The following is a 23788-nucleotide window of genomic DNA, read 5'->3' as shown; positions in this document are numbered from 1 at the left end:
GAACATAAAACACAAATAATCCCTGTGCTGTTAATTATTAGCAAGTCATCCCATTTGGAACATAAGGAAATAAAGTAACAGATATACCAACAGAAGATTACTAGTTAACAGGCATTGCTAGAGAAGACTATAAAAGAATTTCAGCATGATTTTCAATATTCTGCCCCCATCATCATCACCAACAACGAAATAGCTAGCAACCATGAAGTGGGAGGTATCAATTTTTTTAATTTTTCTACTAAATTTTACTGAATCCAGAACAATGCAAAAAAATGCATATGGAATAGGTAAGATATTTTGTGCTTTTCTCTTGTCTTTTTCCTATATGGAAATTCTTAAATTTGCTTTTATTCATTTGCCTTGATTTATTTATCATACTTACTGTTCGACACAGAGGAAAAGTATTTAATTGGTGAATATCATTAAATGAATGATAAACTTGTATATTTATAAGAGTACAAGAGTTTTACAAAATCATGGCAGTGCTTAACGTTACCTGTGAATGGTTCAATGGTTCCAAGAAATTGGAAGATATAAAATCTGAATTTTAGTGTTAAGTCTACTATAAATTATTCTCATTAACTTTATTCCTTAGTTTCTTAGTTTTCTCAAGTACAAAATTAAGATGCTTGGATACATGATTCCTAATGTCCTCTCAGTTCTAAAATTGTATAGTTTTAACTTAGACACAAACATTTACATCTAACAATGATTACTTTCCTGATTGCAGTTGAAAATATCATTTCTCATGAAGTTTATCTTGCTTTCCAGCTTCCATATTGGATTCTTCCCCATGCTCTGCAGAGATGAATTTAGTTGACCTGTAAGTTTTGCTTGTATAAATGCACTTTAAATATGCAAAGCAATGAAAATTTTAGTTAGGTAATTGAATAAAGTTGCATAGCCCTATGAGTTTTTAAAAGTGTGAAAGCAAACTAGACAATGCTAAGAAAAGTTATTTATGTTGAATATCAAATTGATATTGAAGAAGTTGGACTGTTACTCCATGCCTTAGATGTTAACCCCAAACTCTAGATTCCTTGTAAAGAGATGGGACAAACAAAATCAGATTTTAGAAACTGAAGAATAATGTCTGATTGATGGCAACTATGTATGAATTCAGGAATTTTTCTCATCAATACCAATAGGATGACATTACCATATTCTCTATTCTGAATACTATTTAATTCTAGTAGCAAATAGTTGGAGGTAAAATGTTCTATTTTTGGTTATTTGTAGAAGGTATGTTGTTCTCTTGAATGATATCTTTCTGTCCCACACTTCTGAAGTTTCTAATAAGGAATTTAAAGTCGTGTGTTACAGATACTGGTTGCACACAGAAACCTGCAGAAGCATTGCTTTGGGTCAATCCATGATCAGACCTTGATCATGCTGGTAGTAGACACAGGTAGAGGTCTAATGACCAATTCTTTGCTTAAAAAAAACAAAAAACAAAAAACTACAAAGGATATAAATACCTTCAATTATGGAGACATTGCAGTGGGTGGATGACCACAAAAGGAGGAACCACTCTTAGGGGAAATCCACTTATTTTCATTGTTAACAGATATATGTATATTTATGGGGGAAGGGGAAAAGAAGACAGACATTTCTTCCTGGACGACTAAAATTTCACATACTTTTTTAGCAAAAGTCATCCCCTAAACAGGTCACAACATAACAGACAATAAAAACAAACAAAAACTAACCTTGAGAAAAAGATTGATATGTCTGTTCCTTAAGCATTCATATGTATTTTTGTTTCAGAGCTACCATGTTTTTTGCCCAGTTTGTTCAAGAGGCCACTTACAAGGAAGTAAGTCAAATGGTGAAAGATGTATTGACTGTAATAGAGAAATCCACTGGCAGTGAGCAGCCTGCAGGGTGTTTAGAAAACCAGGTGAGTGAATAATAATAATTTTTTTATAAAGCACTGTGATATTTGACCAAAACTCAGCATGCAGAAGAGAAGATGCAGGGACTGCATAAGAAATAAATACATTTAAATATCTCAAGACCTGTTTTATGAAAGGAGGTTTAGGTTAATTCTGATTTGCTGGAGAGAGCAGAGGAGAAAACAGTGGGTGTCTATTGTAAAGAGACAATATAAGCATGGTGACTAAGAGCTAAGGTTCTGAAATCAGAGTATCTGGGTGGCCATGGGCGTATTACTTAACTTCATTGAGATTTAGTTTCCTTATATATAAAGTGAGGAATAATAATAGCTTCCATTTCTGGGTTGTCATGGAGATTGATATGATAATGGTAGCAGGGGTTAATTTTTATTAAGCACACAATGTGACAGGCATTATTCTCAGGAGTGTTACATATCCATTGATAATCAAAATACTTTGTGACATGGAGCATAGCATTGATGAATCAGAATCAATGTCCAGTGAGCCAAGAGACCCTGGCTGGGGCTCATTGGTAGAATATCAGCTTTGCTTGCAAATATTAATTTATTAAATCTTTATCATAATCCTAGGAGATAGATGCTAATATTCCAGTTGGAGAAGATGAGACACAGAGAGGTTAAACAACTTTCTTAAGGGAGTCCAGAACCAGGATTTAAATTATGTCATCTGGCTCCAGAACTAACACCCTTAGTGACTTCATTATACTATACACTATAGTGAATGTGAGGTGCATAGCATAGATTAGGGTTGACGGATTTAACAAACAAACGACAACAAAATATGAAGCCCTCTTAAATTTGAATTTCAGATAAACAGTGACTACTTTTTTTATTATAGGATATCCTAATGTAACAGATTAATAAATAACAGTTATTAGTGTTTATTATTATCTCAATATAGAAAAGAATTAAGAACTTTAAAATGATTAGAGCTACCAGTTCTGGGACAAAATGCCCAGAGAATCCTCTGTCATGATGGAGCTCGTGAAGTAGCCAAAAAATGATCTATCTGCAATATTGCAAAGGAGACGCCCTTTTAACGATATAAAGTACTTTACAACTCTGAAATTGATGACTTAAATAAAAATCCCTTATAGGCATCTCTATTTTTAGCTTGACATGTGAAATAAGCAAAATATATTTTATATTGCAACTTTACATCCAATGAGACATCCAAGGTGATGTTACAGATTAGTGATTTACCATTGTAAACTTAAAGGCATGATGTTTTAGGTGGATTGGGAACTGGAAGTCTTAGTTAAGATTTCCAGGATTCTCTAAATATTAACGGTTATAAAAGCTAAATTAAAAGTTTCCTGAGATGAATGAAACACACGTATTCCTCAGAGGCATTCATCAGACTAGTGGTGTCATCACCTGATTTTGGTAAAGCTAAGGCAAACAAGAAAGATTTTAAGCATTTACAATGTACATTTTAAAACTCTCTTTTTTTTTTTTTTTGATCTTAGTTCCCCAACCAGGGATTGAACCCAGGCCACAGCAGTGAAAGCTCCAAGTCCTAACCACTGGACTGCCAGGGAATTCCCTAAAACATTTTAGCTAAATCCATAATTAGACCCATTAAAAGTATTGGAAGCTATTTTTATTCAGTTTCAAAATATTTTGATTTTTATGTGAAAATAATATCCAATTTTATATTAGTGTCTCATAATAAGAATGCCAGATGGAGTATCTATGTCCTCCTTTTAAGATAAAATAATTTTGTCTAATAGGCATGTGTATTATTTAAGGTTGAAAACTAAATTCCGTTTTCCAAACACATAAAAGAAAGCTATCCCATCAGGCTGAAACTAAATATATTGGAATTTGTAGGGGGAATTATTTTCCTAATCTACCGTTCTGACTTCAAATATTAGAAAACTTTTCATGTGTTTTACAGCATTTTTAGGTAAAGTTAGTTGTCTTTCATTAAAAATAAATCTTATAGGTATCTGCCTTTCTGGAAGAAATTTGCCATGAAAAGGAAATTCCTGGAAAGTATGGGCTTTCAGACTGCTGCAGCCAAAGTGGAGAGGAAAGACATGACTGTTTCCTAGCACACAAAAAGGCCGTTCCAGCATCCATCCCACCTTTCCAAGTTCCAGAACCTGTCACGAGTTGTAAAGCATATGAAGAAGACAGGGAGCTATTTATGAACCGGTAAGGATCCGATTTTAAAGGTAGATAAGACCCCAGAAAGAGTGCAGTACCGAGCAGAATCTACAAATTCTGCAATTTGTGGCTGTATTCTAAAACATGGAGAAGTAATGTTTGGTGTGGCATCTGCTGAGCTCCTGACCTACGAGATTAGGTGAGAAACATTAAGTGTAACTTTGTCTCCACAGCACGTAGATAGATGGGTATAGACCACACAGGAGACCCACCAGTTTTTCCTTTAGTCTCTTAGATACACCTTGTTTTTTCTCTCTAATTTTAGCTTGCCCAAGAATATATTAGTGCGGCACAAAATGACTCCTTCTAGAGCCAAATATTTGGTGTTTTGTGTTCACCAAATTGCCTGAAAATAGAAAATGTTAGCGATCCAGGAATGTTTAAGGTACATAAGCATGTCTAACATTTATTGAGCATTTAGGATGTTTTAGGAACATGTGTGCCTGGCACGTATGAGCATATTAATGCTCACAAACAGCCTATCATCTCCTTGTCGTCTTTCTCTTCATTCCCTTTCTTCTTCCTACTTTGCAGATGAAGAAATTGAAGCTTAGATGGTTAAGACAATTGGATGAGGGCAGACCACTAGTACATTCCCAAGCTGGGATTTGAACCCAGGTTCTCTGTTGGGGAAGCCTGTGTTTAACTCTTAATCACTTCTACCTTCCACGTTGCTGCCTAATCCAGAGAAATATGGAAGCTGCCCTTAGAACATCTCTGCTATGTTGACTGCCAGGGTGGATAATCTCGTTCTGCACTGATGAGAAAAAAGACTCCACCTTTCTCTTTTACTTAGTGGAGGTCTGGCCTTGTTGACCCCCGAAACATATCTGTGTAGGCTTATTGAAAAGGATACTTTCATAAGAATCATAGTCAGTGTTTTTGCCTAGTTTGCTCTTATAATCTCATAATAGATTTTTCCTTTTCTTGGAGGATCTTTAGTGAGGAAAATTTTGACAGCAAGTGGAAAAAAATATGACTATTTTCTGAATCTTTAAACAATTCCAGAGTCCAGTTCCAAGCAGTAGCAGTCCTATTTTAATGTGTTTGTAAATCTTACTGATCCTTTTCATTTCACAGATACGTCTATGAGATAGCAAGAAGGCACCCCTTCCTATATGCACCTACAATTCTTTCTTTGGCTGCTCAATATGACAAAGTAATTCCACCTTGCTGCAAAGCCGAAAATGCAGTTGAATGCTTCCAAACAAAGGTGTTGTATTTGTGTGGCTATCTGAACTAATAACTTCAATCTGGCTATGACTTACTAAAACCAAACAAAGTTAAAAATGGAAATATGCTTTGTGGGCAGAGTATCATTTTCAGAATAGAGCATATTTCAGCACTCTGTTATTCTTTGGGTAAAAACCCTGGGTTTGCTCTTTTTTTATTCATTCCTTTATCCGTTCATTCAGCCAACAATCATTTTATTATTAAGGAAATGAATTTGGTGCGATAAAGACAGAGGTAGAGGTGATAACATAAATGAAAGAGAACAGAGTAAGAGGTGAAGGAAGCAAGTGAAAGAAGATGGGGCAGAAGGAAAAAGAGCAGAAGAGAAAAAAGGTGAACGAGAAGTATGATAAGTGCTTTATATTTATTATTTCTTTTAAACCTTAGAACAAATTTGAGGTGTAAGTGTTATTGTCATTTAACAAACAAGGAAACTTAGGTTTAGAGATGCAAATAGTTTTCTTAGGTTTTGGAGAGCTAGGACAACATCCACGATGAATTACTTGCTGCCTGAAGTCCTATAACAAAATTCCTAAGAACTGTGACTATTCCCAGAATGTCAGGCTGTGATGCAATCTTACGTTTTGTTACTGAGAAGACATTTAAGAAATTATCAGGCTTCGATTTGTTCAAAATTACAGTTGTTTATTCATTATCTCAAGTATGAAAGTTACAAGTGTTTCTGTTTCAAGATTTTTTTTTGTTTTTGTTTTTTTTTTGCGGTACGCGGGCCTCTCACTGTTGTGGCCTCTCCCGTTGCGGAGCACAGGCTCCGGACGCGCAAGCTCAGCGGCCATGGCTCACGGGCCCAGCCGCTCCGCGGCATGTGGGATCTTTCCAGACCGGGGCACGAACCCATGTCCCCTGCATCGGCAGGTGGACTCTCAACCACTGCACCACCAGGGAAGCCCTCAAGATATTTTTAATAATTCTACCTGGCATAGATGTATATAAACCCATCTAAAAGAAAGAATGAATAAAGTTCTGCAAAGATATATTGCATTTATAAGTTTTAGCAAAAATTTTTAGAGTTTCATGTTTTAGTTGTATCTGTTGTTTTTCTAATTATTAGAGCCTATAAGGGAAAATACATCCTTTCTTGACACCTCATTTTTCTATCTAGGCAGCATCAATTACAAAAGAATTAAGAGAAAGCAGCTTGTTAAATCAACATATCTGTGCAGTAATGAGAAAGTTTGGACCCCGAACCTTCCGAGCCATGTAAGTTTAAGCTCTATCTAGGGAAGAAGGTGAGATCTGCAAAACTCCCATTTTGCAGTTTGAGTCCATTTTTCACATTGTTACTGTTGTAGAGAATGAAGTCTCCTTTGATGACAGCTAATGTGATTAGAATCATGAAATCCTAGGATTGGGAGGAACAGATCAGTCTGCTGTTTAACACTTATTAAAGTCTACATGAGATAACACTTGAGAAGACTTTGGAGATTTATGCTTTTTACCTATTCTTCTAGATACTCAAGTTCTGGACTGCAATCAATTTACACCTCATAATTATACTACACTTTTTTTTTTTTAGAGAAGTATTACCGTTTATTATTTTTTATGCATTAGTTCATTGAGATATATGCTTTTTGATGTGTGTTATAGTCTAAAAGAAGTGCTCAAAAATTCCAGTTGTTTCTCTTTTCATTTGTGCTTGTTTGTATGCTTTATATCTGTAAGAGATTTTAAGGTTCTTGTGGTAACAGGTTTGCTTTCTTCCCAGTACCCGACACAATGGTTTTGATCTATGATCTCCAGATGTTATTAAACTGTTTTTTTTTTAAGTTGATGGAATGATCTTAAGCAGATATACCACATTTTCCTAGATTCTCTACAAGGTAGATTAGCCTTCTCTAAGTATCATTTAAAATTTCTGGCTTAACAAGAAATTCTTTACATTAACTCTGCTTCCTAATCTTCCTATAAAAGTCCATTGTGTCAATTGTTGCTTTTTATGAAAATATTCACTTGAGGCAATAATATTAGAATCCATTGTCCAGAGTAAAACAAAATAGTCATTTCTGAAGAACTGGCATGTATTTTCCTAACTGATGAAAGCATGTAACTCACTGAAGTCTGTTTTCTTGTCCCAGCTGCTAAAACGCTCAGAGGCAAATTTGGAGTTTTTCAGCTGACTGCATTAACTCTTACACTTAGCATATTTGCCTTTTCTCTTTTCCCTTGATTCTATCTATCTATCTATCTATCTATCTAATCTATCATCTTTCTATCTTTCATCTATCTAATTTATCCCTATCTCATCTATCTATCTTTGTTGTTAGGATGAGAGGAATATTAAAAAAAAAGCCCAAACAATTGAATCAGGTAGTTCAACCTCTTCATTTTTACACATGAGTAACCCGAGGTCCAGACAGATTAAAACAGTTTACCCAAGACCACACTACTGGTCATCAGAACAAAGTTTTTCTAGATCCTTTTCATGATTTTTCTTTCTTTTTTTTTTTTCATTTTATTTTATTTATTTATTTTTATACAGCTGGTGATCCTTGTCATCATTTATTTCCATTACACCTACTTGTCTGCTATGTCAGTGATCTCTAATTGTCTGTGTCCTGACAACTGAGAATTTGAGGTCAAGTATAGGAATCAGAATTACCAGTGGTTTAGAGCCCCACTAGCCAGTATGGCAGCCACTAGCCACACGAAGCTCCTGAGCATTTGAAATGTGGCTAGTGCAAATGAGGAACTGTGTTCTAAGTGTAAAACCTGATTTCAAAGACTTAGTATGAAAAAGAAAATGTACAATATCTCATTAATAGGTTTGAATGTTATAAACAAGGACCTGCTGTATAACACAGGAAACTATATTCAGTACCTTGTAATAACCTATAATGGAAAAGAATCTGAAAAAGAATATATATATTCAGATATATATATATATATATATATATAACTGAATCACTTTGCTGCACACCTGAAACTAACACAACACTGTAAATTAACTATACTTCAATAAAAAATGGTTAAAAAAAGTTTTAATGTTGATTACATATTGAAATGATATTATTTTTGATATATTAGGTTAAAAAACATATTATTAAAGTAAATTTAACCTGTTCCTTTTTACATTTTAATATGGTTACTAGGAAATTTTAAATTACATAACTGTAATTAAAGTACTCTTCAACTTTTATGCTGAGACATTTCTAGCCTAGAAAAACATCTGACCTGCTAATTGAAGAATATTAAGTGCATGCATTTAAAGTTTATTTATTTGTTTGCTTGTTAAATGACACGTTTAAAAATATTGTACATAGTGAAGACAGATTAAAGTTTTTAGTCGTGGGTTTAGTTCCAAGACTGACTGATTCTTCTTGGAAGAGGTCACATTATGCTTTAATCACCCTCCAACTCTATTAGAAACTTAAAGATTGATTCTTGATTTGCTTTAGTTAAATTTACCTTAGTAATACAATGTAAGTTAAGATTTTATTATAATGACATTATTTATCATTTGCTATCCATAAGTAGTTAAATTTAAATGTTCTCAATTTAAAAAGAAAATCCATCTTTATCAGTAGCAGCAAAAATACCAGTTGCTCTAGGCCACAGTGGTCTCACCAAGACATCTCTTAAAATTTATATGAACTATGGAGAAGAAATAAGAATTTTTGTTTCTTACCTCCTTTTTGGGTCACACTACATGTCTTGGCATGATGACACATTTGAGTGCTTAGTCTGCTCCACTTTCCTGTCCCGTTGATATGCACATATGCATCCTTTCCTATATTCTAAGAAGTAATTTTTTCTCCCAAATAAAAGAATGATTATCATTCTCATAGAATTTTCCATTTCTTAATTGTTTATCCTTTTTAATTTTTTCCCACCCTCTCACAGCAATGATCCCCAATACTCAGCATCATGGTTGAACAGCAAAAAGATAGATATCATTAAAATTCACAGGAAAGGTTTTAGGAAAAGATAAATCACTTCTAAACCTTTTGTAGGGCCAGATCACAGTTTATAGAGCCACTGCCTTGAAAGACTGGGCTAGAATTAACAAGACATAACACTTTTCCTTTTCTTTTTAAACGAGAACATATTGGTCTTTTATCCTTGGAGCTGTAACTATACTAATACTCTATAAATGTTATTTAAGTTTTTTTAACATCTTTATTGTGGAGTATAATTGCTTTACAATGTTGTGTTAGCTTCTGCTGTATAACAAAATGAATCAGCTATACATATACATATATCCCCATATTTCCTCCCTCTTGCGTTTCCCTCCCACTCTCCCTATCCCACCCCTCTAGGTGGTCACAAAGCACAGAACTGATCTCCCTGTGCTATGCGGCTGCTTCCCACTAGCTATCTATTTTACATTTGGTAGTGTATATATGTCCATGCCACTCTCTCACTTCGTCCCAGCTTACCCTTCCCCCTCCCACGTCCACAAGTCCATTCCCTGTGTCTGCGTCTTTATTCCTGTCGTTATTTAATTTTGATAGATAACCAAGATTGATTCTAATTCTTTTTTTCCCCTTAGAACTGTTACTAAACTGAGTCAAAAGTTTCCCAAAGCTAATTTTACTGAAATTCAGAGACTGGTCGTGGATGTGGCCCACGTACACGAGGAATGCTGCAGAGGAAATGTGCTGGAGTGTCTGCAGGATGGGGTGAAGAGTCTTGCCTCCTATAAAAGAGATATTCCCACTCCCTTTTCTTTCTTTTGCTCTCATTCTAAATGGGAGAAGGGTGTCTGCCATGAGTTGGTCATAGAATGTGGAAACTAGCTGACTGAGTGAAGTTACAGACTTCTTAACAGTAAAACTTGAATCTCTTTTGTTGACTCTGCTTTTCACTTAAGGGATGCGCCCCTCTTCCTAGACCAGTGCCCATTCATTCTTACTTCTAAAGGAGATGGTAACCTCTCTGGAGGTCTCCACACAGAATTTTTTGGGGAAAACTCTATTTTTAATATATTTGTTTTTTCACCCATTTGTGCTTTCATTTGATAAATATATATTGAATACTTTCTATGTGCTAGCCACTGTGGGGCATACCTGTTAGGAAGGCACAAGCTGGTTTTAAGAAATGTATAGTTTGATAAGAGAGATAAGACATGTGACCTCAATGGGGTTAGAGACTGTCTTTGGTTTACCGTTATTTCCATAGGCCATCAGCGCCATGCCCGGCACGTGGAAGGCACTCTATATCATATACATAGAGCTATTACATGAATACAACAAAATAATAAAAGAAACATAAAGAATAACACAAGATATTGTTCTATACGGTAAAAAGCTAGCCATCGTGGAGAGGTGTGAATAAGGGCTCTAGGGGAATTAAAAACCAAAAACAAATACCCCCAAAACAGAATCCTCAAGCATGCCATAGTCAGTTGCGATTTAAGCAGTGTGGCATTGGTCTATTTCGGGCCACCCTAGGCTTCCTAGATGTTGGAGGCCTGTCTATCCCCAAATTATTCCCTCTCTGGTCCCCTGTGATACACCTTCTTCTTCAAGGAGGCTTAGAATCATTGCTCCTAGATATTTCGGTGGCTTGAAACCAGGGCTGGAATATGGTTTCCAGAAGGTTGAAAGTGAGGATAGAATGCTGCTTTCAGCCAGTCCACGGCAATTTGGCTGAGATACACTTGAAAACCAGCAAGAAGCCAAGGCTGTAGGGGAGACCTGAGGGTGAGTCTTTGGGCCCAGGCAGAGAATCCTGTTGTCAGTAGTTGGGGCTGCCTCTAAGACAAATTTTCCTATATCATTTATTTTTCCTTTTAGAAGCATTTACCGTCATATTAGAAATGGTAATAAGAATGATTTTATTTTTCTTTGATGTGAGTTGTATCAGTTTCAGTTGACTATTTTACTAATTTGTATACTCATTTTTTAAAGTTTAGTTTTTTCAATTTTTGGACTTCAAACCACCCTTTTCCATTAAAGTGAAAAAAATAATTTAAAAGTATGGTATATAAGTTGGATTTTTAATGGCTGAATAATGGGTTCTAATTGTTCCTGGTGAGAATGCACAGAATTTTCAGTCCTTTGACAGTTACGTGTAAGCTCGGCTTCTTTCTGGCCACTTACATGCGTTTCATTATCTATAGACTGCCCTCTGGAGGTCATAATCGGTTACTGCAGGGTTGTATAAACAGCAAATGTTTACTACCAAATTTCAGTACTAATAGAAAGATATGCATCAACGTGCATGTCATTTCGTTTGAGGAGTACCTTTGTCTTTTGTTTTTAAAAGCTTGCTATTAGAATAAAATAGTAGATTTTAGCTGACAACTATGAAAAGAAGAGTTGAACAAACAAGCCTAGGTGGAAAGGAGTGAGGAAAGGTAGAGAAGGGAGAAAGCACTAAAATGGGAGACAAGGTAAATGTCTTCTTCCTTCCTTCTTTCCTTCCTAGGACTGGCCACGAGGTCCTGAATTAAAGAACAAATGTTTAAAACTTAGACTTTATTTTTCTATTACAGGAAAAAATTATGTCCTACATATGTTCTCAGCAAGATATTCTGTCAAGCAAAATAGCAGAATGCTGCAAATTACCCACCGCACTTGAACTTGGTCATTGCATAATTCATGCAGAAAATGATGACAAACCTGAAGGCTTATCTCCAACTCTGAATAGGTTTTTAGGAGAGACAGATTTCAACCAACTTTCTTCAAGGGAAAAAGATCTCTACATGGCAAGGTAACACACTCTGTACATGTCTGTTCACACAAGTAAAAATTATGATGTGACTGACAGCTTTGTGTTGTTGAAATGGTTTCTGAACTCAGTATATGAGGATAATGTTAGAATGTTCTAAGCCAAAATATAGTTAGGAGGAAATAACTAGGAAATAAGGAATAGGGTGTATCTTATACTGATGAGACTTTCACCACTGCTGTTATTAACTGGCTTGCTTATGAGGATGCATTTTGTTTTGTATCAGTTTCTCTGGCATCAGAAGCATTGTCATCCCTGTATGGATTACTCATGTAAAGACCACCATTGGACTTCCGAATAGGATATGGATATTTTTGTAATAAGAAGGGCTCATACTTAAGAATGTGCTTTTTCACTGTACATATTTTAAAAACTTTTTCCCCCAAATATAACTTAATAGATAATGGTAGATAGAAGGGCTTTCATTGTAGCAGTTTATTTGCTATTTATTGAATACATGTTTTATTTTTTTAAGGAAGTGAAAACACATTTAGAGACATTTGCAGTATGGTAGTTATAACTGACAAGACATGTTCTCATTCTATTTGCCTTTAAGGGGAGCAAGCAGTTCACACATTTTCCTTTATTGTACAGTGTGTATCAGTGGACACTATTAGAGGAGGGATTTGTGCAGCTCTTAGGACACTATACTTAATGATTTCCAAAGGTCCTTCTAAATCTGAGTCTGCTTTTAATGTAGTAATGAAAAGAATGGTGCAATTTTCTTTTTAATATTCCTGGAGGATATTACTCTATTGTTGATTAAAATTAGACATGCACACATTGTTTGCACCGCTAAATTAAATTATGCAAACAAGAACAAAGTCCAGATTTCAGAAACCCGTACTGACATTATTGGAGGAAGAACTAATATGACCTATTTCTACAACCTGGGAATACAATTAATAAAGTCAAGAATTCTCTTTAAATTTACCCATTCATACATTCTGAAGCTAATTGTTTATTTAATAGAAGCAGTTCTTCAATTGGAAAGGTTCTTTGCAGTAGAAATTTTCTCAGCTGAAAATGATCTTCCCCCAGACACTTTGTGTGGCTTCCTTCACCCAGGTTTTTCTCCTGAAAGAGCTACTCAAAGAGACTTTTCTTGACCACACACTCTAAATTGTCACCCCTTTCCTTCTTGTCTACCTTGGTTTATTTCTCTTCATTGATTTATCACTACCTAAGATTGGATGACTTATTTCTTATTGGTTTCTGTCTCCCTATAATGCCTGCTTTTGAGAGGTCAGACATTTTATCTTATACATTATTGAATCCATACTGCTTAAAGAAATTGTTTGCACAGACTTGGCAGTGGAAAAATATTTGTTGTATGGATAGATTTCACGTCCATTATTGAAAGTGAATAGTGCAAAAGAAAACAAAATACCGTTTTAGAACAATTTGAGGGATTATAATTTTTATTAATAGCTTTGCCATGCGTATAGTTGAAATAATATTTGATTTCTAGGTTTATTTATTTGCATTTTAACTTCTGCATGCCATATAACACAGGAATAATTTGTCTCTTAATTCCCATAACATGATTTTTTTCACCCATATTTCAGATTTACTTATGAATATTCAAGAAGACATACTAAGCTTGCTGTCCCAATAATTCTAAGAGTTGCTAGAGGATATCAGGAGTTATTGGAGAAATGTTCACAGTCTGGAAACCCTCCTGAATGCCAGGATAAAGGGGTAAAATGCTCTAGCTTTTTAAGGAAAATCTGGAAAACTAGATGGATATCATGCATTAAAAGTGCTGTTTGTTTGAAAGCATCTAATTACTAATGAGCAGTTAGTTATATCTACTAACTAGCTATCTAGCTGTTAAGTAGTGATTAACTAGTAGTCAACAGCTATTGGCTTATTTTAGAAATAAGAATGTTTTAACCAAAAGTTCTTTGATGCACAGAATAAAAATAATATTCATTTTTGAATAGCTCCACTCCAGAAAGGCAAGAATCTTGTACAGAAAGAATTGTAACTTTTTACCCAAAGTTTGAGTTCTGCCATCAAATAACTTGGTGATTCACAAAGTTTTAAACTTATTCTCCCTAAAGTTCATTTGCCTTAATTCTCACAATTCATCTTTAATATTAAAAAACCCTCTAAAAGTGGTTTCTCTAAGATTGGTATCAAAATAGAATAAACTATTACTGGCCAATTTTTACATACAAAGTTATGTGTGAAGAAAGAGAAAAAAATGTGTGTAATAACGCTTGTATTTTCAGGAAGAAGAGTTAGAGAAATATATCCAGGAGAGCCAAGCGCTGGCAAAGCGAAGCTGCGGCCTCTTCCAGAAATTAGGAGAATATTACTTACAAAATGCGTATGCTTTTTTAAACAGTATTTTGAGTGATTTAAGATCATTAACTAGTGAGGGAAAGACCCATCTAAATTAATCACCCATGGCTACCCTAATTCCAGCCCCTATGTTGGACTGGAGGTCTTGTAATCTGATCACCCAGTTTCCAGTTCCAGAAGGTGGCCTTCCCCAGTTCTCTCTCTTTAGGAGCAACAGATGGCCTGTGAAGCCTGATCTGTGGTACTGGCTTTGGGTTCCCCAAACCGTGCAGATTTTTGCAGTAAAGATACCCATTGTATCATAGCCTGTCGTAGTTAAAGCACCAAAAGATCAAAGTGCATATGGAGGAAACTTCTGAGGTTGGGAATAGGAGTCAGCCTGCTGCCCAGCGTTTATTTTCCCGTTGTGCTCTGTTGGTGTAAGAAGAGGGTAGGGAATGCTTGTCAGAGTAAATGCACCTCCAGCGTCGGTCCAGGTACCATGTGGGTGAAACAAATGAGCTAATTTCATGTCCCCTGATGCCAAAAGAGGGTCTTTGAGAAGGAATGAGAGTCCAGAGACTCCTGAAGGACTCAGCAAGATTTGGTGAAAAATACTTCTTTCAGGTTTCTTGTTGCTTACACCAAGAAGGCCCCTCAGCTGACCTCAGCTGAGCTGATGACCTTGACCAGGAAAATGGCGACCACGGGAGCCACTTGTTGCCATCTCAGTGAGGACAAACAATTGGCCTGTGGTGAGGGAGCGGTGAGTGTTTTGTTTAGTCCCATCCTGTTTCTGCCCTGTTGGGCTTGAAATAGCCTTATAATTCCCATTTAGGGGAAATGGGAAAAACCAATGTGGAGATGGCTTTCCTGGACTTGTTGGATTAGTTGCAGTTGAAGGGGTGTAAGAACCCGGCTCTGAATGGTTGGCATGTGGGCAAGCTTCCTGTCCTTCTAGAATGGCTGGTAGAAGTGCAGTGAGTCTATTCAACAAACAAGCAAGCTTTATGTACAGGGGAGACAGAAAGACTGACACATCACTCAGTTCATAATTTCACCAAATACCTACTTTAATGTTAAAACAGAAAAAGCTTCAACTTTGACAGATTAAAATATGCTATTTTGTTTTTAGCCATACCTATGTTTTTGTCTTTTATAGTTTAATTTTTTATGATGATATTAGGGACAATTTATTCCCCTTGACAGGGTGCAGCGTACAGAAGAGGTAGGTCCCACATTCTGAATAGTAAAATGACTTTCCAGTTGGTAATGCCAATAATCTTTACTTCTTAATGTCATACATATGATTCCAGGTTGAATTTTTTTTTATTATTTTTTTCCCTTGAAGTCACAATTGTGAATAAAATTGTGTATCTTTTTTTTTTTTTTCACTTTTCCTCTTTTTGATGATGAGGAGTCACTTGCTAGTCAGTCTTCATGTCCTGGAATTTTTTGTCAAAAGTTAGAAGTGAAAAGAAACTTTCCTGTGATTAAGCATCATCTTTGTCATTTATTGAATCCCACATGTTGGGAGGATGCAGGGGCACGGGACAGTGTAATGGTTCAGGAGTATAGGTTCTGGCGGCCTCCTGCCTACATTCCCATCCCACTGTCACCACTTGTGAGTCTTGTCACTCTGGGAAAGCTAGTTATCTCACTAAGCTTGAGAATTTTCATCTGACATTTGAGAATAGAGTTAGGATGGCTGTCTTAAACGAGGTAATCCGTGTGACTCACTCAGTACTAGCCTGATAGATAGTATGCCCACAAAATATGTTGGCCTTTGTTACAAGTTATTGTTAGGTGTTTAAGAAATATCTCTGAAGTGTGGAAGGTAGGCCAATTCTACATTAGGAAAGCCGTAAGGACACACAGACTCACACACACACACACATCTTATTTCTTTACAATTAGAACTACATATTAGCTGTATGTATGTACATATGTGAAAGGGTTAGGTTTGTGCTATTCTTACTTCAGAAAGTGATTCTCTGAATCCCAAAAATAAAATGGAAAGCTCAACTAAATATACATGGACAATGTAGGCCATGTATTGATTTCAGAGACTTTTCCCCTTCAGAAGTCTGTATGTAACTGAAAATGTGTTTTAAATCGCTGACACAAATAGCTGAAGTGGCTCTCTTCAACATCACTTGTGGAACATTGGTCACTAAATGCTGAAGTTTATCCCACACAAATGGGTAAATAAGAATCTACAATATGGCAGCACGTGATCCCTACACAGACAGCAAATTTTCCTGTAAATTAATTATAAGTTACTGGACATTAAACACTGTTGCAACAATTTTCCTGAATCAATTCTATGGCTGATGCTCCCTCTCCTTGCTTTTTTCTTTCTCATTCTCCTAATTAGGCTGACCTTATCATTGGACTTTTATGTATCAGACATGAAGAGACTCCTGTAAACCCTGGGGTTGGCCAGTGCTGCACCTCTTCATACGCCAACAGGAGGCCATGTTTCAGCAGCTTGGTGGTGGATGAGACATACGTTTCTCCGCCATTCTCTGATGACAAGTTCATCTTCCATAAGGATCTGTGCCAAGCTCAGGGTGTAGCACTGCAAACAATGAAGCAACAGTAAGAAATGGGTATTTGCTAGCATGGAGAAGACTGACAACACTAAATAGTGGTGGAGACTTCTACTTCACACACCCAACACCCTTGGGCTCACCAGGAGAAAATTATTACGCCAAAGCACTTAAAGTGACTTTCAGAATAGTCTTGTCTCAGAGTCTTCATAGCCTCTAGTCTGGAAAAATTCACTGGGGCAGATAATTTCCTGTTTGTAACAATAGTCTCCTTTTAAACTATTGTTGTGATGCATCTTGGGATCGAGGGAAAAGGGGCAATCTATTTCAGGTAATTAGGATATATCTTTGCAGTAAGTCTTGGGTACTTCCATTCCAAGCACTGAATAAACACTTCTGAATTTTTTTCCATACTATTTACTCTTTGAAGAGAATAATCATAACATTTGATTCAGCCATGCAATATGGGTGTTATGAAGTGGAATACACATTTCGGTTCATTGTGGGAGGCATTCTGTAAGGATGATAGTAATGCAAGTCAATGTAACTCATGTTCTCCAAATTCCCATGCATTTTCATACTCCCATACTTTGTAAAAGGTCTTCCTTCATTTTGGAAAACTTGTTCATCCCTTTTTTCTCTGTCACAATCTGAGGCATGTTTCTAGGTACAGTAAGAATGCCGCCTGGCAAGCCTCCCCTATTCCCTGGGTCAACATTAATTCCAGCCTGAATGTATTACCAAATGAGTATTACAGGCAATTAGGACAGACAGTGCTCAGGTTAGGGGTGTGATAATGTGAATGACAAGGGTTTGGAAGTTGGAGCCTTTGAGTATGGATAAGACATATTTTAGAAGAGAGAACTGGAAAGAATTTTTTAGGCAAATAAGAAAAAGACTACTTCACTACATATAAGTAAGGTGGAACTGTGAAATAGTGTTTCATCTATAACCTGCACAGGTCCAGACCAATGGAACATTTAGCATGTTTCTCGCCTCAGTCTTTCTAATAAAGTATTAGCCAAGATATATGTGGTGAGTCTGGTGATGGGTTAATGGAATGAGGGTTTAGGGTAAGGGTTGCCAGAGCTCTGAAAGTTCTCTCCTAGGAAGGCTTTAGAAAAAGACCATTGCATAGCAGACTTCTCTTTTATATTGTTTTGTTTTAAATCATAGGTTTCTCATTAACCTTGTGAAGCAAAAGCCACAAATCACAGAGGAACAACTTGAGGCCGTCATTGCAGATTTCTCTGGCCTCCTGGAAAAGTGCTGCCAAGGCCAAGGGCAGGAAGTCTGCTTTGAGGAAGAGGTATGTGCAGCTCATGTTTACACTCAGAATACTTGGTATGGAATTTTTTGTAACGAATAATGAAAAGAGTATCCCACTAATTTATAATTTTAAAATAATGCCAGAGATATTTAATTTAGAAATAGATTGAAGGACTTTATAATATTTAAAAATAATCACAGTTTTCTCACTAAATATTAGGAGAAGTGTAATTTTAGAGTGTATTATGAGAATTATTAATTTTGATTTATTTTCTAGTGGAGAAAACTGTAAAGTGAATATATAATTAACTGCTGATAATTTAGACAGCTTCTGGCTTAAAATTTATCAATTGAGCTAAATGGATTAAAAGGATTTAATAGCAAATTAATTGTGCACATAGGATATTGGGGGAATATTTATAGGAAATATATTCAACTCAGGAGCAAGCCTTTGAATATTAACAGAGTAGTAATTAGGTATTATCTTAATATAATTATTTAGCAATTTTAGCTGGATTTGTAAATTGACTACATTTTGTAAGCCTCTAGCTTGTATTACTAAATATATTTGAATACAGCATCACTATATTTTAAAAAGATATTCTATAATTCAGCCTTTTTGCCAATTTTATTTGACTAGCTCATGATGTAGAAGTTTAGATATTTTGTTATTTGATAATATTTAGAAATGTTGAGTTTTTCAATAGATAATGTAATTACATGGGTTTGAGTGTGTGTACTTATTAGTATGTGTCTGTTTTTGGTAGGAGGGGGTGGGACACAGATAATAAAATAAGATAAAACAAAACTGATAAAATAGACTTTATGTAAACCATTTCTGATAAATATGATACAAAAAGATTAATGTCCTCTGTTTTGAGAACACGTTCATTTACATGCAGAGAACATTAACAAATAGTAGCATAGCAGTATTTTCTCTGCAAACCTTTTAATTTCTGTGACTCATTTGTAGAGAAAGGGGAGAGATGGGATGAGGCTTTGTAAAAGTTGGGAGATTGGTATAGGAAAAACAATACCTCCTGTTGATAAGAGTGGAGTTGTTTTCCTTCTGCCTTCTATTTTCCTAGCTTGTTGACATCAGAGTTGTATATCTTTATTTTTAACTTGGTTAATCTATAAACCAATGAATTCACCCATAGGTAGTGGAGAGTTAACTGTACAACTGGCACAGTGGTCTACTTTTTTATCTGATGATTCTTATTGACTGATTTATTTTATTTTTATTTATTTCTTTTTTTAATTGAAGTAGAGTGGGTGTACAATATTATATGTTACAGCTCTATAATATAGTGATTCACAAATTTTTAAAGATTATACTCCATTTATAGTTGTTATAAAATATGGCCTGCATTCTCTGTTGTACAATATATCCTTGTAGCTTATTTTATACCTAATAGTTTGTACCTCTTGCTCCCTTACCTCTATATTACCCCTCCCCCCTTCCCTCTCCCCACTGGTAGCCACTAGTTTGTTCTCTATATCTGTGAGTCTGCTTCTTTTTTCTTTTATATATTCACTAGTTTGTTGATGATTCTTTTTAATTTGCAGGGTCCAGCACTGATTTCAAAAACTCGTGCTGCTTTGGGAGTTTAAATTACTTCAGGTAACAAAAAATTCAGATAAGGCTAACTATAATGTTGATTCTCCCCAAATATTGATCCATAGTTAAATACATCCTAAGAGCTAACATTAAATACTTTTCTTAAAAATAAATGCAATTCAGTAAAAAAAAAAAAAAAAAAAACTTCTTTAAAAACCCTGGAACAAAATAATGCCCACAATGTTAAATTAGTGATTCAACTAACTCAAAATTCTTTAAGGTTATTTCAGAGGCTTCAGAGAATGTCATTAGAAGGGCGTCCTATCAGTTTATCTGATATAGATCCAATATATGTATATATATAATATAAAATAATAAAACCAGTTACATCCTGCATCTATTAATTTAATTAGTACTTATATTTTTGTTCTTGTTACAGGGGGAAGAGAAAAGACCAAAAGTCTTTATTGTTTGGTGTGAACTTTTCCCTTTAATTCTAAGTGATTTGTGCTTTTTGTGAATTAAAGAAACGATGAAGACTTTTATGTGAAATTTCCTTATCATAAAAATAAAGTATCTCCAAATGTTTCTTTTTTCCTAGCCTGCTTATTTATGAACACTTATAAATAATTTCTTCAAAGAGTTCTGTATACCATTGTCTGAAGCAGATTCTGGTCACAAAGTACTGAATATTGGTCATTGTAGGAGATTAAAGCCCCTCAAGGATGGATTTACGACCTTGAAGGCTATATGACGTGGTGAACTAAAAACATGTTCCCAAGTGAAGCACTTTTTGGTGCTTCTAGGGCACACTGTTCATTAAATGATCATTTAAGTATTCTAACACATAAGTTGGAGATGAGAAAAGAAATTATTGTTTTTATAGGATCCATCAAGAATGATATTACTCAAAATTTAACATCTACTTTTTTCTTAGTCTTGTTCATAAACCTTTTAAAACATAAATGTTAACTGTACTGTAGTTGTTTTGATTGAATATAATTAACATTTTCATCAATTATTATTATTTTTTGTTCTGCAAGTATTTATTGAGCATTCACTGTGTCCCAGGTCCTGTTCTGGGTGCAGTCACTGTCCTCTAGTTGCTCCAGTAAAGAAGGAAGAAACTAAGAGCAATGCAACAAGATTATGGCCATTATAGAGGCAACAACATGTTGAGAGAATCAAAGGGTGGGTGAGACCAATTGTGACTGGGGAAAGTCACATTGGCAGAGACAAACATTTAAGAAGCATCTTAGAAGATGAGTGGGCATTCATCCGTTCAAGTAAAGGAGAAGGCAAACACATGAAAGAGGAAAACATGGCCTATGACAAATGATGATGAATGATTTTAGGGGAGTATAGAGTGGGGAAGAAGGCTATAGACATGGAAGATCAAGCAAGACGTTCAAGCTATATAGGATTGAGTGGATTCTCATGGGTTTTATTCCAAAGGGTTTGGATGATGTCTTATAGGTAACAGGGGACCAGAGTAATATCTAAGCAGAGTGATTAGCTTTTAAGGAGATAACTCATGAGATATGGAGGATGGGAAGTAGGGGCAGGGGAAAGAATAGAGAGGGACAAGGTCAGTAAGTGGTGACAAAAAGATCAGTCCACCAGTAGGGAGGCTGTTTATTGTATTAGCTTTGAACAGAAATCTAAAAATCACATTCATGCTTTGGCGTCTGCTGCAGGAGAAAACATTTGCTCAGAGCAATAAAATGGGCTTTCAGTTCTAACTCAGTTACTTTGTCCTTTATATTTTTCTTTCAATTTTGATGGAACATCTGTGGACTTTGCCTGATTGTGGTGTAATGCTAAGAAGTATTAACTTAGAGATCACAGTAAGATAAAGTAGAATTCAACATAAAGTATTTAACAGGAAAAATAATCTTTTACTGTTAAGAGGAGAGTTCAAGTAAGATAAAACTGTTTGGAAAATTTATGAGCCAAATGATATTTCATTGACATATATAAAGAAAAAATGATTGGAAACACTAGGACAAATTGACACAAATACAATAGTAAATTGGAGATTTTAGAACATTTCTACTTCTCAGAAAAAATAAGTTAAGCAAACAATAAACAAAAACTCAAGGTAGAAACTTCTCTATTCAAAGTTACCAGTGGCTTCTATGCTGCAAAATCCAGTAGTCAATTCTCAATGTTTAGTTTACCTGATTTCTCTCGGGAGAACTTGACACAATTGATCACTCCCTTTTCCTTGAAGTATTTTTCTACTTGGCTTCTGGATTTTCCTCCAACCTTATTGGCTGAATCTCCTCAATCTTCTTCACTGCATTTTCTGCAATTCTTTGACCACTAAATGTTGCAGTGTCCCAGAGCTGCTCTTCCTGAATCTAAACTTACCTCTAGGTGATCTCATATAGACTTGATGCAGTAATACCATCTAGATGTTGAAAACACGTATTTATATCTCCAGCCTGGATGTTTTTCCCTTTAATTTCCAGGCTCTCGGGTCAGCTTCCTCCCTGACGTCTCCATGTTGATAATGCAGAGACAATCCAAACTTAGCAAATTTTAAACTGAACTCCACCCCATCCCAAATTTGTGTCTCCCTCTGTCTTGTTCTTCCTTCTGCTTACTCAAGCCAGAAACCTTAGAGTCATCTATGGTTCTTCTCTTCCATATCACCCCTACATTCAATCTATGAGCAAAACCTGTTGGCTCTACCTTCAGTGTACATCCAGAATTTGACTCTTTCCCAATACCACTAGTACAAGCCACAATCATACAACATAGGGATTATTGCAATAGCTTAACTGGTCTCCTTACAGGTACCCTTGCCTCACCCCCTGCTCTAGGCTCAACACAGTAATTGAGACACTCCTTTGCATCTAAGTACATTATACTACTTTTTCCACATCTCACTCAGAGTAAAGTCTCTACACTGACTCTACATGATGATAGCTTTCCGCCCTTTTCTCTTTCTTCTTTTCCACTGGGTCTCTTTGCTTAGGCACAGTGGCCTCCTTGTTGTTCTTCAAGTTGCCAATTAATTTCCTGCTCAGAGTTTTGCCTTTGCAATTCTTCTTGCTTGGAAATTGTGCCCTCAGATACGTGTGGGGCTCACTCCATCACCTCCTCAGGCTTCTACTTGTTATCACTTGCTAAATGAAAAGTCTTCCTTGACTGTCTTATTTTATTTTATTTTTTAAATTTATTTATGGCTGTGTTGGGTCTTTGTTTCTGTGCGAGGGCTTTCTCTAGTTGCGGCGAGCAGGGGCCACTCTTCATCGCGGTGCGCGGGCCTCTCACTGTCGCGGCCTCTCTTGTTGCGGAGGACAGGCTCCAGACGCGCAGGCTCAGTAGTTGTGGCTCATGGGCCCAGTTGCTCCGCGGCATGTGGGATCCTCCCAGACCACGGCTCGAACTCGCGTCTCCTGCACTGGCAGGCAGACTTTCAACCACAGTGCCACCAGGGAAGCCCCGACTGTCCTATTTTAAATCGTACACCTATCCTTATCCCCCCACCAGTTATCACCATCTCTTATATAGTAGATTTTGTTTATTTTCTGTCTACCTCCACTACTGTAAAACCCATGAGGAGAGGGATTTTTTTTTCTGTTTTGTTCACTTCTGTTATCCTCAACATAAGAACAGTGTCTGGAACATAATAGGCATTATATGAATATTTGACGGATAAGTAAATGAATACACATGCCACAGGCTGTGTTTTATTATAAGCTGGTGATCTAGAGGGGTTGTTAGCTTCATCTTCTAAAAGCCACACTGGGGAGAAGAAGCATGGGTCTGAGAAATTAACATCAAAAACGTAAGAAACCACTGAGGAAGTTCAAGACTTCAGGTTTGGTGTGTGTGTGTGTGTGTGTGTGTGTATGTGTGTGTGTAATGAGTATGTGTTGGTGTCTTGTGGTCTTGTGGCTACTGTAACGAACTACTGCAAACTTGGTTGCTTAAAACAACAGTTTTCTCTCTCTTTCACAGTTCTGGAGGCCAGCTGTCTGAAATCTACCAGGGTATCGCTCCCCTTGGGGCTCTAGCAGAGTCCATTCCCTGCCTCTTCCAGTTTCTGGTGGCTGTCCCAGCATTCCTGGGCCTGGAGCTGCTTTACTCTGG

At 36.2% G+C, this 23788-nt stretch overlaps 1 protein-coding gene across 1 annotated transcript; it reads left to right on the top strand.

The window, feature by feature from the left end:
* Window positions 1-202: 202 nt before the first annotated feature.
* On the top strand, window positions 203-20229 carry LOC309821914 (alpha-fetoprotein; the record flags this gene model as incomplete). Its single annotated transcript, XM_082653479.1, has 15 exons — window positions 203-287; window positions 772-823; window positions 1768-1900; window positions 3864-4075; window positions 5168-5300; window positions 6444-6541; window positions 9831-9960; window positions 11778-11995; window positions 13582-13714; window positions 14251-14348; window positions 14930-15068; window positions 16680-16903; window positions 18031-18163; window positions 19693-19747; window positions 20124-20229. 14 exons carry the CDS (start codon window positions 203-205, stop codon window positions 19735-19737), a joined length of 1833 nt encoding a protein of 610 aa, XP_082509605.1. The 3' UTR covers window positions 19738-19747; window positions 20124-20229.
* Window positions 20230-23788: the final 3559 nt, after the last annotated feature.

This window comes from Grampus griseus (genome assembly GCF_964374135.1).
Source record: "Grampus griseus genome assembly, chromosome: 4".
NCBI lineage: Eukaryota > Metazoa > Chordata > Mammalia > Artiodactyla > Delphinidae > Grampus > Grampus griseus.
This window is presented reverse-complemented; position numbering and strand designations above follow the sequence as displayed.